The 20,858-nt window shown below is 38.0% G+C and overlaps 1 protein-coding gene across 4 annotated transcripts in view; it reads right to left on the reverse strand.

Moving 5' to 3' along the window:
- The window catches only part of CDK8 (cyclin dependent kinase 8), an 87,396-nt gene that overhangs the window by 26,226 nt on the left and 40,312 nt on the right, over positions 1-20,858 (reverse strand). For 3 of the 4 annotated variants that reach the window (XM_075050697.1, XM_075050696.1, XM_075050698.1), the window contains exons 3-4: positions 20,490-20,600; positions 17,181-17,321 (exon numbers count right to left, since the gene is read on the reverse strand). In XM_075050697.1, the coding sequence (XP_074906798.1) occupies positions 17,181-17,321; positions 20,490-20,600 (252 nt within the window). Of the gene's footprint in view, positions 1-17,180; positions 17,322-20,489; positions 20,601-20,858 lie in introns of those variants that run through there. The other variant, XM_075050699.1, reaches the window with a different exon arrangement.

A 20,858-nucleotide genomic window follows, 5' to 3' on the forward strand; every position in this document is an offset into this window, starting at 1 on the left:
CAGAGGAAATGAAAGTTTAAAGTGCTTATTCAAATCACTTGGGCTGAACGAGAAAAATCTTTCAACAATTTTTCTATTGTGTTCTGAAAACACACTACTTTAAAACAGCTTTTTTTTTTATAACTACAAGTGATCAACTTTAAAAAGTCATTCATTTTTGTTCTAATTGAGGCATATTTCCTTTTGCCGCCAAGTAAAATAATTTGCTCATGCCAGACAAATGCAAATGAGAAAGCTGTTATGATCCTAAACCAAATGTGAAGAGCCATGCAGCGACGTACAGCTGAGTACTTCAGAGGCCAACAAACCAACTTTCTGACAACCCCACAGAACAAAATTTAAGAAAAATCACACCACCACCCCCGACACCCCACCTCAGCAGCAGGGGAATAACTCATTCTCATGGAAGAATGGCCTTGTGACCATGGCACAGCACTAAATCTTATGTAGTCCTAGATCTGGCTTTGTAGGACTCCTTGTGTGATTCCTAGACAAATCCTAATCATGTGCATTTAATCACTATTACTACTGAAGAGAGAAAAAAGATCTCACTGAAATACTTTTAAGTACTTCAAATGTAATCATTATTTGCAAAGTGCAAACAGAAATCCAAAGCAGCAGGCTAATTTCAAATAAAGGAGTTAAAAAAACCCCAGAGGCTAAATTGACAGGTTCCCAGATCTACGAAGGACTTGAGGCAGTTACCTTCATCCATCTGCCTGAGTGGACACAAGATACCACTCTCTGTTCACCCTGATCCTGAAGGCTGCACAATTCCCAGGCAATCTACTCCCTTTCACTCCTCTCCATTGCAGCGTTCTTCCTTTCTTTCTAACACAACAAATGAGGTTACTCCCATCACATCTTCTCTTATACATCAGCAGAAAGAGCAGACAACCACTCTCCTTCAGTGCACGGACTTCATACACTTTTGAAGATCTACCTCTCTTTTCAGTCCTATCACCTAGATCAAAAGAACTCTCTTCTGCTCAGTGTTTCCTGGTAGCATATTTTTTCTGGATGTACGATCATTCTTGTTGCTTCCCTCTACCTGTTCTGCCTTGGGCCACCTATTTGTTTGAACTCGAGTGTTCCAAATTACAGACTGCTCCTGCCGAGGCTTCACTAATGCTAAATACAGCAGAGGGCTTTTACATGCCTTGCACAGCATCTTCCACTTTATACAATCCCAGTATGGTATCTTGTTTTGCCTCACTATGTAAGGCTACTGATTCCTGTTGAGGTTGAGCTGTGCATTTTCTTCACATCTTTTCTGCAGCACTGCTCTTATTTTTATTTTTTTTTTAAAAATCATTGTTCCATCTGAACAAACACTGCAATCACATACTGTTTGTGTTCATTGAGAGGGGAAACTCAGACTTGAGAACTTATTTGGTTTTCTATTTTGAAGATAAAAATGCAAACAACATGAAAATTATATCAATCTATGTCTTGATGAGATGTGATCATATCAAAAAAAGCCAGCATTCCTGTTGCTCACAGCAAGTTATTGATAGGAGCGAGAGATGATTACTTATTCTGTGTCCACATACTAGCTGTCTGGAAATCACAGGACATTTTCTCATGCTCCAGGAAAGGTATTCTGCTGTTGGGTCCTCTTTCCCCTAAGTTTTAGTCATCAAAGCAGTGAGGAAAAAAACCTGGCATTTTTGCAGGGCTTAGCCATTGTGATCTTTGATACTTACTACTTTGAGCATCAAACCAGGTCTGTAGGAACTATTTCTCCACATATTTTTTGCTACTGGGCTGTTTCTGAACTCATTAGTTTTCAAAGGTTGATTTTAAACATACCTATCGATGAGTAACCAAAATTCCTTTGAATTATCTATGGTATTAGAAGGTAGATGCTACCTTTTTTCCCCCCACTTATAAACTGTTTGCAGTAGTCCCATGTATATTTATGAACAGACTCACCCTCTTTATACCTCCATTTTAATGCACCTTTTAATAAGGTTTTAGTATCGTCCTAACCAATTTTCATTTGGACAATCCTATACTTCAGAGTTAGGCTACTAAAACATTACTCAGTAGAGGGTTCACAGTGGTGGGGTGAGTCACACCAGTGACTTATGTTAACCACTCATATTTGTGCATCTTTAATGGCTGTGCCACCAATTTTCAGAACTGGCTGTCCCGCCCATTTCTACCTCTGATGAGCCAAGATAATTGAAAAAAGTGTAACACTGGTTTTAATTTTTAAAAAGCAGTTTAACTTTAAAAGAACAATACTAAGCAAAGTGCTTTTATCCCTAAATTATTTTGCTTTTGCAATCATGGCCTCAACAATGATGCTATTAAGATTTAGAATGAATGACTTTTTAATATTTTAGACTTTGAAACATTATATTAAACAATACAGGAACAGATTCAAATGCACAACCCTACAATCATACAAAAAAATTCCACTTCTTCAGCTGTATGTGAGCAAGTGCCTGAGAAGCACAAAACACAAGTAAGTTAAAAATGTCTTGCTGTGAAGTTTGTAATTCAATGGCATGGAAAAAAAAAACAAAACAAAAAGGTTTTGAAAGACAACTGCAAAGGCTTACCAAGTTGTAGCCTGCTTGGAAGAGCACTTTGGTGAAATATATTGATGTGAAATATATTATCACTTCCCAGTTAGGTCCTCTGACAGAAAAAACTGTGCAGCAAAAACCTACTAGCCTTTAGCTAGCCTTGCAAAAGCCACAGCCCATCTCAGGGTCTATGACGCACAAAACATTTACGCTTCTTAAGGTACATCTGTCTTAACAACCTTGTTGATCTTCAAGTAATTATAACATACACCAAAACACTTCCTTATTATCAAGGTGGGATGCTCCCCTATTGCATTCTTAGGGATTGGAACTGACTTTTTTGAACATTTTATGGTTAAAGAAAACAATTCTCTTCCCACTTTGAACAAAACCGACTACTTTATGCTAAATAGTACTCTAGCACAATTAAAGTGTCAATACAACCATATTCAAATGATAGTATCAGCACTTTTCTGAAGTTAATTTACTTCCTTGAATTCAAAGATGTGCATTCACAATTAAGATAATTTCAGATGCATTTATTAACTGATTCGGGGCTTTAAAATAAATTATCATCAAAAGACCACCACAAACACTGGTGAAAACAATGGCTCCACAGAACTCAACATGTATTAAATCTAAACATTTAAGTCATCTTTTTAATTAAAAAACACATGAATTGTGACAAGCATTGGAAAATAAAGAAAATCTATTTTAATTTAATACTTCTTGTTAATTATCTTCTTACAAAGAACATCTCAGATCTGTTTAAAAAAAAGTAAATCAAGTATCTAAATAAAATTCTCATTAAAACCAGAAACCGTTAAAATTACCAGTAACAGCCAAACAAAACCAAAAACCTAAATTATCAAAGCACACATGCTCAAAAAATTTTAAAAGTACAGAAAGTATTTGGATAAGATAGAAGATAGAGGGATGCCGTATCTATGCCAGGGAGGCCTTCTGCTAGTTACCATCACCATATTTTATCTCTGTTTCAGCCTGATGAAAGCTGTTGGCCTCACTGTTCGATTTTTATGCTCTGAACACACTCCAAGAATTTCCTGCCATTGCTGTCACTCAGTCACTGGCAACTTGGGGCAACGTAACTTATTAGAGCTTGTACACAGCCTAATACACAGGCTTTTCTACCACTTTCATTGGAATGGAATTAGAGTTGAAAGAAAAAAAAATTAATTAGACTTTCCAGGCCAACTCTCCCACTCCCTAAAAATATACATCAGGACGAGCTGCAGGGTGTGACTTTCTGTATTAAATCTCCAAGGTAGGAAAGGTGGATATCATGGGTAAAAACATTATTACAGCAGGAAATCTAACATGTCAAATATCATTAACACATCATACAAAAGTATAATAACAAACCTAATAAATTAAAACAAATAGTCTTGCAGAAATTTATTTCCTGTGGGTTTTGCTACACAAGTGATTACTTGTTCATAGCTCAGGATGACTCTGGATGCTGTGGACACATCAGAGCAGCATCAAATGCAAGAAGAGAGTGTGCACTGAAACTGGTTTTTAGGTACTGTGTTATTCCGCATATAATCCCATCTCCTTCTTCAATTCAGAGTTCTGCCTCACAACTGAGGATTTTGAATGGGTAATAAAAAACACTGAGTATCATTTTTGTTCACTCATTTTGTTGGAGCAGCTTCTGCAGATTGATAGGCATTCAGTAGTACTGTAATCTCATACTTCCTAATACTTTACCACGAAGGAAGAGAACTGCCTTATTTACTCTTTGGTTTGCATGCAGTTGTGGTAGCCAATGCCATTGTCCTTAACAGCGCTATTTTATTTTTGTTTTTCATTTAAACAGTACTCTCATCACTTCCATATCACCCTACTTGTACTAATACATAACTCCTCCTGCTCTGGACAAAGGAAAAAAAAAAAAAAAAGGTGAAAAGGCTACGCAATTTATTATTATGCACTTTCCAGTGGTTTGTCTGGGCCTTGTTTGCACTTACTTCTTGAAACACCTTTGTCCACAGAACAAACACAGTATTTCAAACAATGCCCCAAAGATTATCTTTTGTGTCACTTGTGTTCAGAGCAAGTCGGATAAAGTTGGGAGCTCATACAGAGCGAGGTTTTATATGGGATAAGTGTACCCTATTTGTAAGGTGAATTTTTCACAGGCTACTTTGAAACTGCTCAATTTAATCAAAAGATTTTCTTATCTTTTCAACTTTTCCTCTATATTATGAGTACAGATTACACAGAGATCAATGCATTTTCTTTCTACAGCAGGATGCAGACAAAACAATTATTATGGCTATTTCCTGTATTTTGAACAATTTATATTCCTATCTTCCACAGCATTTTATGCAGTGATAACTTTGCCACAACCTTAACAATGTATTTAGTACTAAAAAACCCAACAAAACTAAACTGGAAACTGCATCTAAGTGTTTCTAAAATCATACTCCAGGGTTTTTACTAAATCCTACTGCAGGATTTGCATTGACTAAGCTTACTTCAAAGATACATTTGTGATCAAAGAGCTTCTGGTCCTCCATACCTCTCTCATGTCAGAACCAAAAGTTACATTGATACTTTTTCCATCTGGCTAGTACAGCTCATTACCTTTACGACAGAAATTAGATCTCACATTTCTAGAATGCCTTTCCTCTGTAGAAGTCTTACCTCTATACTTGTATTTATATATCTGGCTATGAGAGGTGTCTCAGCCAGCTTACCTATCACTACTGTGTGGCAATGTGCTGAGATGACTAAACTGGTCTTCAAAGAGTGAAGGATTACTTATTCACGTTATTCTCTCTCCAGCACCATAATCAGGTATCTGGCCATCTTGGAAAGCCAGCACATTAAAAACCAAGCTAGTAACAAAAGAACAAGTTTAAAGTTACAGTGAAGAAAGAAGTCTAGCACAGTCTGCCTTTCAGTTAATGTATTTGCATTCCCAACATTTCACCTAACCCAGGCAGGACTTTTGCGGTAAAAAAGACAAAACCAGATTCAAACTACTTTAAAAAATCCTCACATATATATATATATATAGATAGATATAAAAATTATATCAGGTATCCATATATGAATTATATTCCTCAATATATTACACCCATATAATTCTCATTACATCAACCTACTTCAGGTATCAACCTACTTAAACGCCCTGGAATTTAAAAAAAATCAAAATATTTCTAAGCTTGAAGAAAGCAATAGCAAAAGTATTTCACCAAATCCAAATTTGGCAAAACAGCACCTTAAGTAATGAGCCCTCTTTATATAAAGAATGCTAGTTCTTCAGGCAGGCACCCTGCTTTCTGAAAAGTAGAGAAGTTCAAGACAGAATGATAGAGTAACTACTCTTGCTAGGAAGGTATCTCCTTTGCAGTATTCAAAAATCCTCAGCTACTGGAACTAGAAGAAAGCAAAATATTTTCTAATATTTCAATAAAAAATAGTTGGGAAATACAGAAAACTTCCAAATCTTTACTTTTGTTATGAAGACAGTGGCCATCTGACCATCTTTCCATAAAAGCAAACAGCTACATCCTGCTGCAGCTCCTCCTCCCCTCCTCTCCCATTTTTTTTTACTGCACAACAGAATGAAGTTAGCACAGGTTTTAATGCACATTCCTTCTGCAAACAACTTGCTTTCTTTTCTGAAGAGGGCAGTATACTGCGAGGGACAGTATAAACAGACTCTGAAATTGCTACAGTAACAACTACTAAATGAATTTAGGACTGACTGAAAATGCCAAGTTCGGGACATATAAAGTGACGGGATCTCTCAGCTGTCAGACAATTTGGGGTAGCTGACTAAAGATTTTCAGAACACCACACTTCTAAACACTTCCTTGTCAAAGTTGCTTAATAAAGAACCATTAATAGAAACCTCAAGCCTTTTGGACACTTAAACAATGAAAGCAACTTTTACAAGGAGCTCCTACAACTTCACAAGTAATGCACTTGAGTAAACCTTTCAAAATGTCCAAATAGTCCAATTTTCCTCACATAGTCAGAAATACCAAAAGCACTGTATACACTGATGTGAAATATAAGCGGTATTGTTTTTGTAAGCAATATGAGGATCAAAAATATCCCTCCCAAACCACTTTTCTGTATTAGAAAACCCCTTTTTTTCTTTCTATACATTCTTATTAAAACATTCATCACAAAAATCCTCGACATTTTCTGGTTAAACATGATGCTACTTGGGCAACACTTACACATTTTTCCAAACACTTTTTGTATTACTTGTGTAACTTTCCTACAAAACATTTTCAATTATTTGACTTTCTGTTTTGCTACATATTCCTCTGGCCCCCAATTAAATGAGTCTGCCATAGAATTCTCCATACCTTCATTCAGAGATCCTGCAGAAGAGATACATTGTCATAGAATCATTTAGGTTGGAAAAGACCTTCAAGATCATCGAGTCCAACCATCATCCATGCCCACTAAACCATGCTCCTAAGTGCCTTGTCTACATGCTTTTTTAATATCTCCAGGGATGGTGACGTCACCACTTCCCTGGGCAGCCTGTTCCAATTTTGACAACCCTCTCAGTAAAGAAATTTTTCGTAATATCTAACCTAAATCTCCCCTGCCACAACTTGAGGCCATTTCCTCTCGTCCTATCACTTGTTACCTGACAGAAGAGACCAGCACCCACCTCGCTACAACCCCCTTCAGGGGGTTGTAGAGAGCGATAAGGTCTCCCCTCAGCCTCCTCTTCTCCAGACTGAACAACCCCAGTTCCCTCAGCTGCTCCTCATAAGACTTGTGCTCTAAACCCCTCACCAACTCGGTTGCCCTTCTCTGGACACGCTCCAGCACCTCCATGTCTTTCTTGTAGTGAGGGGCCCAAAACTGAACACAGGACTCGAGGTGCGGCCTCACCAGTGCCCAGTACGGGGGAACGATCCCATCCCTGCTCCTGCTGGCCACGCCATTTCTGATACAGGCCAGGATGCCGTTGGCCTTCTTGGCCACCTGGGCACACTGCTGGCTCATATCCAGCCGGCTGTCAACCAGCACCCCCAGGTCCTTTTCCGCCGGGCAGCTTTCCAGCCGCTCTTCCCCAGCCTGTAGCGCTGCGTGGGGTTGTTGTGACCCAAGTGCAGGACCCGGCACTTGGCCTTGTTGAACCTCATACAGTTGGTCTCGGCCCATCGATCCAGCCTGTCCACATCCCTCTGTAGAGCCTTCCTGCCCTCCAGCAGATCCACCCAACTTGGTGTCATAATATATATAGAACTTTATATAGAACTTTAAACAGGCAGTGCCTTTTTGAACCTTCTTCACAGTTAACAGGAGCTGTTCGTAAGTTTGGCAGATTTAATCTTATAGGCTTCAAGATATTACAGTCTTATCAGCCCTTATTCTCTTAGGGAAGGGATAAAGGACACTTGTGAGGTTTCAGTAATTACAATAAAGAACAAAGATATGAAATCTTTGTTAAAAACCTTCACTTAAAAATATATTTTTTAAAATCTTTCACATAGTTCATGTATCAATTCACTCGTTCTCTTTTTCATCATGAAATCTTTCCATCTGGAGCATCTTAACAGGACGAGGTGTTCTCTGATGGCTGCAGCTCTTGAAGCCCACATCCTCAGCATCGAAGTCCTAGATCTTCCTCCTGCATTTCTCACTGCACATATTCCAGCTCCTTCCTATGCCTTTTTTCCCTGCATCCAGAACCCCCAAGCTCCTTTCCCACCTGCCATCTGTTTTGATGACCAACCATACAGGGCCAGCAGAGAGAGGCACGTGCCATGAATGATCAGTGAACCACTGTCTTTAGAGTGCAGACAAACCAAACTGAAATGGCCCTGGTGCAACTCTCAAAGCATTTCTCCCAGAACGCATGTCCTCCTCTATTTGACATCCGCTTTTCATGAAATTTGAAAGTATTTGACTGCTTTGGTACCCTATCTTTTTACCAAATGTATCTGAGATTTGCTAACAGATGCAAATGTTACTTGGGGGAACTAGCAAAAAAACCAGCAAGCCCAAGTACGCTTTGTCTCCTTAAGCAGCCAGGCTATGGCCACACAGTATCAGGAGACCAACATAAAGGGTTTTTTATTGTGGAACATGCAACACCATTTGCAGTTCTTCAGCTATTTTTCCTAGAGACTATAGTAGCAATGCTATCATTTCTTTGATGTAAAACTCTAAAGCACCACCTCGTTTTCAGTTTATAAATCAGTATGCAATATGCGGACACGTTTCTGGTGCTGTTATTAAATTTACATTCCACCAGGCAACGACAAACTTCTCAAAAGCCACTACAACGACATTAATTCTTGATGAAAGGCACTGAAAAGGCCTGCCCTGATTTGATACCTTCTAAGGTAAAGATGTAAATAGTTATAAAGATCAGTGCTGAAACATTCTACCTAGCACTGAAGGGCTCTAGGGGAAGGAGGAAAAAGAAAACAAAAGCAGTACTCTTCACAGTAGCATTTATAGCCACATGAAGAAAAACTACAAGTTACTTTCAGCCTCAAATTTGCAGTTCCCCTTTTGCAACAGTTCTTCGCTACCTGTTAACTGGTCCGAGATCACAGATTAGAAATTATTTAATTTACAATGACATAGAAATGTCAGGGAAAAAATACTCTGCTTCCATTGCTTCTTGTGTCTGACGGTTCTGCAGCAGGTAAGTGAAAAATATCTCACTAAAATATCAATAATCATGTAATGTAACTCCATGTCTCCAAATACTCATCTGTGTTGTACTTATCTGTCCCCAAGACATCGGGTGGTTAAATAAGCAGCCTTACTTTTTCCATTTCTTTTTTGCACCTTTTACTTTGATGTAGAAGTTTTCACTGACTATAGAACTCCCAATTCAGAAAATTTACCTGCATTTCCTCTAAGCAATAAGTCTAAGAGTAAGTCTGCTTAGATTTGGTCAGATTATTGGCTAGGTAAATTAGCAAAGCTCTTCTAATAATATATACATTGCTCCACCTTGACCTTACGTTTAAACTTTGGACAAAGATTGTGTTTACTGCAGTTTCAAAACAAGGTATGTTCACAAATAGAGCAAAAAAAGCACTGCCAGTATCACTGCCAGTTGTATATGACAAGGTTGTGGAATTTAGCTTTTACCACCACAGAGAATTAACTACTTTGAGAATTATTTATGGAAAAGAAATACTGGGCTAAGAAACAAGAAACTAAATTTAGGTTCCAACAAACAAAACAGAAGTCAGTACACCAGACAAACTGATATAGTCAGACCTTTTGGAAACACCTGCAGAAGATAATAAAAGGCTAAAAAAAAAAAAAATCACTTGTCTTTATGATATTCAGATAAGGTTGGACTTGATGATCAAGTAAATGGGGCTTTGAATCAAAGCAGTAGTCTAAGAGAGGTGGATGTAGAATATGTTCTTGAAATTGTGAGATTTCTGACCTTTCCTTGCACCCATGTTTTCATTTGCAATCAAGTTTATAAACAAGCTGTTTACTTGCAGTCAGAAAAGTATCTACCAAAACTTCTCCTATTCAGCACTTCATCTTACTATAAATAGGAATCTAACAGTACTGTGTGGTAAAAGATTATCAAGAACTTTTAGGATTGGTTTCCCATTTTTGCTAAACACTGATTGCTTGGATAAAAATTATTTTCAGGTGTATCTGTTGATCTCACATAGTATCATAAAACTTGGAGTTCTACTCTATCCTTTCACAATCCTTACTTAAAACTTGTTAACTGACCTTGCACTTGCTTAGAAGATCTTGAGGTTAAAGATGATCAACCTGTAAAAAGCTATGAATGATTATATTCACAGTCAAGAATTGCTTGAATGGAGGTGGTCTATGAATCAAAAAAAATCCATTCACTATCTTTAAAGATGACAAATTTACAAAATCACCAGGAAGTCTTGTAATGAAGACCCAAATACAACTGGAGAAGTAGACTGAATATTGTATTTTCATTTATATTTTCCATTTGTTTTCAGTGCTTCAGCACAATAGGAATAGCATTCCAGCTAAGAATACAAGACATAGGGCTAATCCAAGAGAGATCTAAAAATACGAATCTCCATAACATTTTAATCCCATAGAATTGACAAATTTTTTAATCTCTCAAGACCCAGGTATCTTTCTAGAGATACTGCCGTTACAGAAGCATTTCATACCCAAAGGTGGTTACAATTTGATGATCCAGTAGAAATAGATCTTTCATTTTAAGACCACACAGCTTCCAAAAAAACCTTCCAGGATACATCATCTTTTTTTTCCTCTGGAAAAGAAGATGGCACCATGTCCTCCCTCTCACCATGTTGCAGTCAAGATACATCCCCAAAATGTCCTTCACTGCAAAGGTTTTGTATTTTACCGCTTCCTTCACATTGTTCCTCATTCCATATGAGCTATTTGACCTTTCATATTCTTTTTACTCACACCTGCTCCCACTTCCCTGCTCCCACCCCAGCTTCTATTGATTTGTAAGGAGCTGGATTTTAGATTTTCAAAAAGGAGGAATTGAATTTTTCAAGACAAATCAAATGGTGAAGATACAACACATTCACAGAACAGCTGAGGTTGGAAGGCCCCTCTGGAAATCATCTGTCAACTTGTCAAGAGTATGCACTGTCCCATTGTCCAGGTTATTAATGATGATGTTAAACAGCACTGAACCCAGTATCAGCCCTTGGGATGCTCCACTAGTGACGGGTGTCCAGCTCAACTTTTTGGCACTGATCACAACCCTTTGAGCCAATCAACTCAGGCAGTTTTCAATTCACCTCTCTTCACTGTGCACTTACCTAGTCTGTACTTCATTAGTTTGTCTACATGGATGTTATGGGATGCAGTGTTGAAAGCCTTACTAAAGTAAGCAACATCCACTGCTCTTCCCCCATCCATCGAGCTAGTCATCGAAGGCCTTCAGGTTGGCTAAGCATGATTTTTCCCTTCATAAATCCATGCTGACTAGTCCCAATCACCTTCATGTCTTTCAAATGTTTGGAAATGGCTGCCAGGACGATTTGATCCATCACTTGCCCAGTGATCAAGGCAAGAGTGACTGGCACATAATTTCCCAGATGCTCCTTCTTGCACTTCTTGAAGATTGGAGTGACATTTGCTTTTTTCCCCTCAGGAACCTCCCCTGATTGCTCTGACCTTTCAAAGCAAGTGGCCTCACAATGATTTGCTTATATGAAGCTCATGATTTTATGTATCGCTATAGGCTTCTCTATGATGAATTCAAAGATCTCCAAGCAGTATGCCTTTTACTTTTCTGATTGGAAGGCTGGTAGTACTGCAGCAATATAACTCTGTATTTCTATCTTCAAATCTGCATTTGTACAAAGCTGACAGACATTACTCAATCAAGAGCTTGACCTAGCAAACCATTGCCAACAACAATGTCCAAGACAAAAGTAAGCCAAATGGAATCTCATTTGCACAGCAGTTCTTAAAAAAAAAAAAAGTTGGGTTTTTTTTTTTTAAAGTTACTGGCACAAGCATTGAATACTTAGTTTTGCAGTCTCTTCTGATCATTTCTACACTTTTATTAGTTACTATTTTGAAAGTTTCATCTAAAACAAAGAAAATGCTCAGGAAGGCAGGCAAGGGAGTAGGCATGTTCCCGGTAAACAGGAACATTAGGAAACACTAGATAATGTTATTTTAACTATAGAATATTTAGAATTACAGTAAATTACAAGTAACAGGAAGGCATGTTATTATAGCCTATGCAAAAAAACAAGGTTCTGCCAGACACATTGTTCTTTTCTGATCTCATGAAAGCACACACTTACATAATCAAAACCACCTTGGAAACCAAAAGCTTGGGAAATGCAACACCTGACAACCAAGACAGTGATTAGGTTTGGCTGGGGTTTTTTTTTCCTCCTTTGAAAGCAAATCACCAGTAAGTCATTACAATACCTTTTGGGAAATAATGCCTATTATCTGTTTATATAGTTAAACAGGGTAGAAGACCACCCTGCTTTTAAAAGCTGCTAACTTCTTTCTAGTAACATGCACAGCTTTTCCTACTATTTGTTCTGAAGCATTTAGGTTCATTCCTTCAAATGACCACACAGTTTTGTAAGCACTAGAGCAGGAATGAAGGGCATTCCTGTATTTCTGAAGTAATCCTTGAATATCGATGAGGGAGACATTCTTGGATTCAAGAGCTTTAACGTAGAAAATGGTAAACTGGCAGGGTAAAAGTTCCATATATTTAACTTTGCCTAAAGCACACTTAAGTGATTCATGGCTTGAGCCTGGAAAATGATTCAGATTGTTGCCTACAAAAAAATCACCCTAGCAGTGGCTTCTCCTCATTTAATGTTAAAAGAGTATCTTTAATGTTCCCGCTAATCCCAAACCTGGCAGCAGGTATCCTTGGGAAGAGTCCAGGTCCCAAGAAGCTACGTTCCAAATGTATTAAAGCTTGTCCGCCTCAAAGCTTATTAAAAAACAGTGTTCATCCACCGCAGCAGTTTAGCTGAGCTGCACACTAGGAACACATTAAATAGGCTGCAGTATCCTGTGCTAGTACTAGTTTGCAAATGGTCACATCCACAGTGACACAATCCCAGACTAACTAGGACACAGATGTTACTGACAAAGGCTAAGAGATTGTCATTCCTTTGGCAAGGGATAGGAGGAGGAGAACGGGAAGCAGAAGCCCAGCACTGTGTTACCCACTTCCATACCTGGCTTGCCAAGTCGCAATTCATCTGTTCAGCACCCACTCACACCATGCACAAAGAAATAGGCCAGGGAATTTGGTCTGAACATTTCATCATAGTGTCTCAAGCTGCAGTACTACAAGTAAGAGCTGTGAGATCTCCTCCGGTGTTTTTTGTTTGGGGGTGGGTTTGGGGGTTTTCTGGGGGGATGGTGGTATGTTTTTAAGCATTGCTGCACCACATGAGCACTTTAAATTGTTTCAGACCAAAATCTATTATTAATTTAAATTGCAGACTAATCTTACTGTCACCACACAAAACCAGTGGAGAGGGGTGCTCATCTCTTAGCTGAGACTGGATCCTGACTGTGTGGACAGGACTAACACAAACTAGTATTAAATAAAATGCACTTTTAAATGCTAACAGGCATGGCATAGAAGTTGCTGTACCATGCAAAGGGACCTCTATTTTGAGCGCATTACTCGAAGAAATCTTCCAAGCATGCTGCAAAGTCCATCCTCTCTCTTCTCTTGCTGTTGTGGTTGCAGATTGATGAAAACAGATCTATGGCCAGTCTTCTGCTTATGCTTATTTTTAGGGTGGAATAAGAACTTTGAGTAAAGGAAGAAGTCCAATAGCTGGATATGATAAAATGGAAAAAATACTAGGAAAAGAAGTCAGCAAAATGCAGTATGTTTCAAGCATGCTTGATAACTAAATTCAAAACATTATTAAAACTATAATTGATGCCCTTTGTGGTAATTACATGAAGTATTCTTATTTCCTTCCTGCTACAGTCAGAGCATGAATAAACAATCTGCTTTCATTTGCTCTCAGTCATGAAATTTAAAAAAGCTGAAGCATATGCAAGCCAAATAAGAAATTTTACAAGGACTGACATTTATTTGTTGAAAAATTTTACTGGTATGTTTCAAAGACTTACGGAAAAGCTAACTACTCAAGCAAGCAGCATTCAAAGATAACAAATACAATCAGCATTTCCCTTGCTCTGATGGAAGTGGTGAATTGGCTTTCATGTAACCAGTGAAAGGAGAAAAAATAGCAACAAGAGTTAACTATTTAAATAGTTGAGTTAGTGCTAAGATCTGTATGCATTTCCTTTGTAAAAGACAAACCATAACTAGAAAAAACACAACAGACAATTAATTGTCTTCCTACAGATTTTACTGTTTCATACAGAATACACTCACTTTATACAAATCTCACATGAATTAAGATTCTTCAATTCCACCATTAAGACAAATTTCAGTCTAAGTTTATGTGATTTTAATAGCCATTAAGTTTTACTGCCTGGTTTCTAGATGTTAGCAAGAAAGGAGTTACTTTATGCCGTATTTAGTTTCTGATTACAGAAGTCAAGATCTCAAAAAACTGCAAAACATTACCTACCTAAAAACTAACTTCATTAAGACATCTTAAAAAACTCAAACCCCTAAACCCAGAAAATTGCACTTAAATGGAAGATAATTAATTACTCTCCCAAGAGAAGAGCTTTCTTACCCTTTAAAAAACATCCTTATCCTATGAGAGAGATGTAGCAAAGAACAGACTTTTCTACTGAAGTACTGTATTCTTTACCTTCCTACCACTCCCAAGCACCATCACTCTTGTAATAGCTACTATATGAAATGAAAGCAAGCATGTTACTTAAGCAGCTCTGTGTATCTGTACACATTTAAATCTAGGGAAACATAAAACACTTCGGAAATACAGCAACACCTATCATTTTAAAGGCACAGTAGGAGAAAAATAATAAATCTGTCCAGCCGTCCAATCAGGACTGATGATTTAACACCGATATTCCTGAAGGCTAATTACAGGTATCCTGGAATAGAAACCCACACCTAAGAACAAGTATAATAACAAGAATAACGTCAGTTATTTTGCTTTGGATCAGAATATACATGCTATTGGAGTCCCAATTTGCAAGCTTAACTTTGCACCAATACGCCCCTGTCTGCTAAGACAAAACACTAGGCAGAACCCCTTCTGTTACTCAGGCTATTCCCAGGGATCCCGATAAAAGGAAGAAAATATCTGACAGATACAATTCTGTCTTTTCTCCTGCATGAAACACGTGCCTTCTAAATCCAGCTCATACTGAACAGTTTCAAAGCGACAAACCCGAAGGTTTCCATGGACGAGGCGGCACAAGCAGCCCCTGCACAGCTTTTATAGGATTCTCACCAACATGGCTTGACAAGGTTCCAGTGGGAAGACACCTCAGTCTCTGCCTCAAGCTTTTGGTCTCTTCCTCAGATTATCAAAAGATAGCCAATTGTGATGGTGGTTTTTCTGCTGGAAGAAAACTTCATGCTGGACTGAGACCACCAACTCATTTCACATAGGTCAGAAAATGAGATGGTAATAGTCTGTCGCAGTTGCCAACTTAAACTACATTTGAGCTACAGACCTAGATGTGAAAGGCTCTGTAATAAATTACCAATCTCCTGAGCCATCCAGTTAACAACATGCATGGTTTTCTTTTTAAACTCAATTATGCTTAAGTTCATAAATTTTCTGAAACTGTAGAAAGTAAAACATCAAAAAAATTTAGGTTCTTGATGACAGGTCATTTGTTTTCTGTACGCCTCTTAAAAACATACTGAGGAGTACTGTTGCAGGCAGAACATTAGAGTAAGACATTACATTTTGGTTTAAAACAAAGTGTGTCTCAGTAGTAGCATGCACTATAGATTTCTACATTATGCTCTGCTCCACTATTTCATGAGTCATGACAGAGCCACCACAATCTTTTTGACTTTTCCCCTCAGTGTTGAGGCTTTTGTCTCCTTTCTAAAACCAGGAGCAAAGTAGAAACAATATCCATACAATTATTTTAATAAAACAAAGCTTCCTTGTATTTCAGTTCTGAAAATGTTATTTATCAAAGATAAATCTTTTCACATCGGTTTAAACAGAGACTGGCACTCTGTAAAAGCATTTATTGGGCATGAAAATAGAAGACAAATAACTAGTCATTGATTACATTTCCAGGAACACTATTAAAGCTATTTCGAAGACAGAAAGTGACTCTGGAAGAGTAATAAGGAAGCCAGACTTACTGCACCAAGCATAGAATAGCACTGGTAATACTGACTTATGGGAATGAAAGGTCTAACTAATGATAGTCTCATGCACTAATGAAATTTCAGTAATTAGAAGCATCATATATAGATAGTATCATACTTTGATAGCAATTTTTTTCCAATTTACTTCTAAGAATAAGAGCTACAGACAACTGGGTCAGGAAAACTACCCAATTTTAAGACAACAGACAGAACCAGCCCAGCCAGCTATGAGCATATTTCAAAGGCAAATACATAAGAGTTGGTGAGATTCACCAATTTAAAATATTTAATAGAATTTGCTGGTTAAGAAACACTAACTCAGGTTCAAAATGTTTTGCTTATACTGTAGTTTGGATAAACATTAGTTTATTTGCAGAAGTCTTCAAAAGTTGGCATGGCTATATTTCTGACAGATTATAAATATTAGAAGATACTGGCCTTCAAAAGCTACCTTCGTAAGTAAAACTGATAATTTTAGGGAGTTTTTATTTTTTCAGCAGTTCTTACAGCCAATCATCCTCTCTCCCACCTACACATATGCCGTATTTAGTTATTTATCTTGCCTGCAGTGATACTACCAGAGGCATTTTTTGTACCTCAACAAGCCTGTTATTTAAATGAACACTTTTAGAAATAGTTTATTTAGAAAATCAAAAAAGGAAAACAGCCATCTGATATACTTTGCTGTCATAAGCATATCAGATCATAGCCAGCTTTTAAAATTCACTCTACTAATCAAGGCTGTCTGACTGCAGTATACAAAAATATATATTTATTAGTACATGCCCATAGCACAAAGGTTTTTGTCTCCCAGTGATTTTTCATAAAAAACAATCCTTGCCCTCAATCATCATCCCGGTGCTAAAACCCATTGCAGATCCACTTACCAAATCCCTGTGTAACACCCAGTTAGCATGCAGGTAGTGAATACCATCTAGGATCTGATATAACAGTGACTTCACCATTCCCCGAGGTAACTGAACTGGTTTCTTGTTTGCTTTAGAAGCCCTGTGAAACTTGATTATATGCTGTAAAGGGGAAAAAGAAATCAAAATAAAAGAAGTGTAATGTTTTGATCTACAGCTTTACACAAAAAGATTGCCAGCAATTCCTTACACAGATGTCTTGGGTGGTTTTTTTCAACCTTTCATCATTCATTTTCAAAATTAGAAACACGTACCTTAAGTACTAGAAAATTAATACTATACAAGGTAAAGCGATCACCGTCCCAAGGAAATCTCTCAAAAATGAAATCAGTTGTTGCTATGGTTTAACCCTGGCAGGCAGCTAAGCCCCACACAGCCGCTCACTCACTCTCCCACAGTGGGATGAGGAATACAAAACCAATACAACTGTCAAAGCAAATTCCCTTGCAGATCACTGATCTTGGAGGGTTTAGGGGTATTTTTGTTTGATGATTCTTTTTGTTAAGATAGGCTGACATCTTGTATGTCACAGCACAGAATTAAAAGTGCATTACTTAACTCCTATATTATTTTACTTTTAGGTTTTCTTCTACAGTAATAACAATGCTGTGATATTCAACACCTAACGACAGAAAGAAATTCATGCAAACTGTATTGGGAGTTTTAAACATTTAAATTAGAAGCCTAGATTTATTCCTTCTTTATTTACTATACCCTTAAAGCACACTGCTCTCAAAACAGAAGCTGTTGATAGAGCAAAGCTGAGTCCATCTGAAAGTCAGCCACCAAGTCAGACACAGAAAAAAACCTTTAACAATTATAAGTGTATACACAGGCAATGACATCTAGCAACAATGAGGAGTTCAAAAGGATATGTTGTCTTAGCACTTGAGTCCCAGGTGCCACTAATTTCAATAGCATAAGGTGTGCCACGGTCATGGTAACCATTTCCAAGTTTGTCTCCCTTTGAGAGAGAGGTAATTTCTAGAACAAACTTTTTCATGCATTCACACTTCTTCTCTGTAATGGCTCGCAGTGGTGTGATCATCAAAACAGCCCTGACCTTGTCTGTCCAAAACCTGGCACCAAACTTCTATCATATGTTCTTCCTACATTCCCAAGCTTTCATATTCCTGATGCCAATTAGGTACCCAACTACTCGAGCCCCCTTGGGAAACTGCCTTTCCTCTCTTGCTGCAGCCCAGCTCCATACAGCCCACCCTCCTTTGCTTCAGGTGTCAAGCTTGGCTTTCCTGGGAGGAAAAGGTACATCTCTGCCCTGCCAACGGTAAAAACGGAGCTGCATGGAGGAGAGGAGAGGAGAGAAACATTGATGAAAAGGTGACAGTCCCTGCCCAGTCAGCCAAGCACCACATGCACGAGCATCCCTCAGCCTGAGCCACAAGTTTCGCCTCCTCTCGCCTTCCACTGACTCCAAAGCAAATGTCACTCTTCATGCACCGGTCAGAGAGAAGTGAATCTTCAAAGACAGATGGCTCTTCTGGACTTTTTTGTTCCTGCTCTAATACAGTCTGTGCCCTTTTCCCAGCCTTGTTTGAGACCTGCTGCGCTAAATATGCTCAGTGCTGGAGGACTTGGTCCATAGCCAGCCCAGTCACTCCAGCTAAGTCTCTTGCATCCAGATACAGTGAACACCCAGGAGCTGGTACAGCTGGGGAGTTCTGGAGTTCACACAGGTACATGCATGTAAACATAAAGGTCAAAATTGAGGGTCATTCCTAAGTTACTTATATACAAGCCAGTGTTTCATTAACAGAAGTGCTTCTGCAGTGATTTTGGTTAAGTATGAAGCAATGCAGAAATGTATAAACGCAAACAAGGACAGGTCACTGCTAGTCACAATCATCCAAACAAACACAAAGCCTTGCAGCACATTTTGAAACAGAGAAAAACAAACTCAAACATTCCTAAACTTCTGTACATTAGCATATCATAAATATGGGGGAGCAGTGAAAAAAAGAATGTGCTTGTCTTCTCTCCATGTTAATAAAAACCTTTACTCCATTTCCTCAAGATTTTTTTGGTTTTGTTTTGTACATCAGCCTTTAGAATGTCTCAACATTTCACCTGTTAGGTAACTTTTTTTTTTTCTCTAATTTTATTTTGGTAACAAAATCTCAATACCAAGTATCAGAACTTCCAAGACATTTAACTGGGAGAAAATATCTTCAATTCTGCTTAGCTGAAAGAAAATTGACACACTAGTTCCAGGCAAATACTACTGAATTATTCCCAACTACAGGGAACACCATTTTCACAAAAGAAATTAGTTTTACTTTGGTTTGTGCTGCCTTTCTAAACTATATGCAGACAAAAAACCAACTGATGATCCATGCTGTGCAATTCTTACATGAACGCATACATCAAAATTTCCATCTCATTCCAAATGGCCTCTGATGTACCCTTTGATCTGAATCTTCTTAATATCTTTTAAGGTTAGTATTACAAAACTTGCTCCATTGAGAGCAATGCTCAAAAATGTATGTCAGATTTAATTTGAGGCACACATGTACCTTTTTTTTCAGGGAAGTCAAGGTTGCATGGTATTTTGGATTCTTTACAATGCTACTTTAATTTTTTTTTTTTTTTTAAGTATTCCAAATAGATGTTAAGCTTACAAATATTAAGTTAGCAGAGGAAAAGGGTTTACATCTTAAAATAAATTTACTTTGCCTCTAAAGTGTTTATATTTTAAAGCTGTATCTTGTAATTTGGAATAAACAGCCTTCTTCCCAAATATATGAAATTTCAGCAGATGAGTTGAGTAAAAAGCTCTTCCCACTGAAACACATGAATTAAATTTCAATTATATACACTCATCTCACATTATATACACACATCTCACTTCATGTGAGATGTATGGATGACATGCAATGTAACTAAGACTCTAAACTGTCCTGTTCAGCCAGTAATCTTGTCATTTTTCAAAGAAATCCACCTGCATAATCAATTACATTTTCCTGCACCCTACTTTAGCTGTAATGGAGGGTTATATCTGCATTTATTTAACTAGATTTCTAGCTACTGAGCTCTGAATGCAGATTTTTATCTTCTTAAAAGAGGTCACAGATTAACTGTGTAGTGTGCTTACCCAACATTTTCCATTGCTTTTCTTTTAGTACTGCAAATGTTTCCAGCAAACATGGAGTAAGAGGCTATGCTGTTTTTAAACTGATGTGTCTTCCCTGACCTTGTCCCTTTTCTGCAACTAAAACTCTACGCCTGGTACCTACAAACAATTCACCTTACCCAGAGGTCATGCTCAGCGTAGTCAAAGAGAAGCCACACTTTCCTGTCAGCATGAGAGAGAAACACCTTTTGCAGAGAAATGACATTTGGATGCTTGAGCTCCCGCAGCAACTGCAAAATAAAGAAAGTCCACAACAGTTACATCCACACATCCAGAGCTGTGAAAGGGCTGGAAAGATGAATACTTTCATGGTCTTTGCTATATACTCTACAGTACAAACAATAAAAGTTGAAATTTGCAAGTCACAGAAAACAGCACACATTTTTTTTAATGAAAGAACCAGTCATTAGTTTGAAACCAAAGCTGAAAGCAGGTCATATTACCTTAGGGCACTCACTTCCTATTCATTTCCTAAAAGTTGAAGTCTA

The sequence above is a fragment of the Buteo buteo genome, chromosome 18 (genome assembly GCF_964188355.1).
Source record: "Buteo buteo chromosome 18, bButBut1.hap1.1, whole genome shotgun sequence".
In the NCBI taxonomy this organism is placed as follows: Eukaryota; Metazoa; Chordata; class Aves; order Accipitriformes; family Accipitridae; genus Buteo; species Buteo buteo.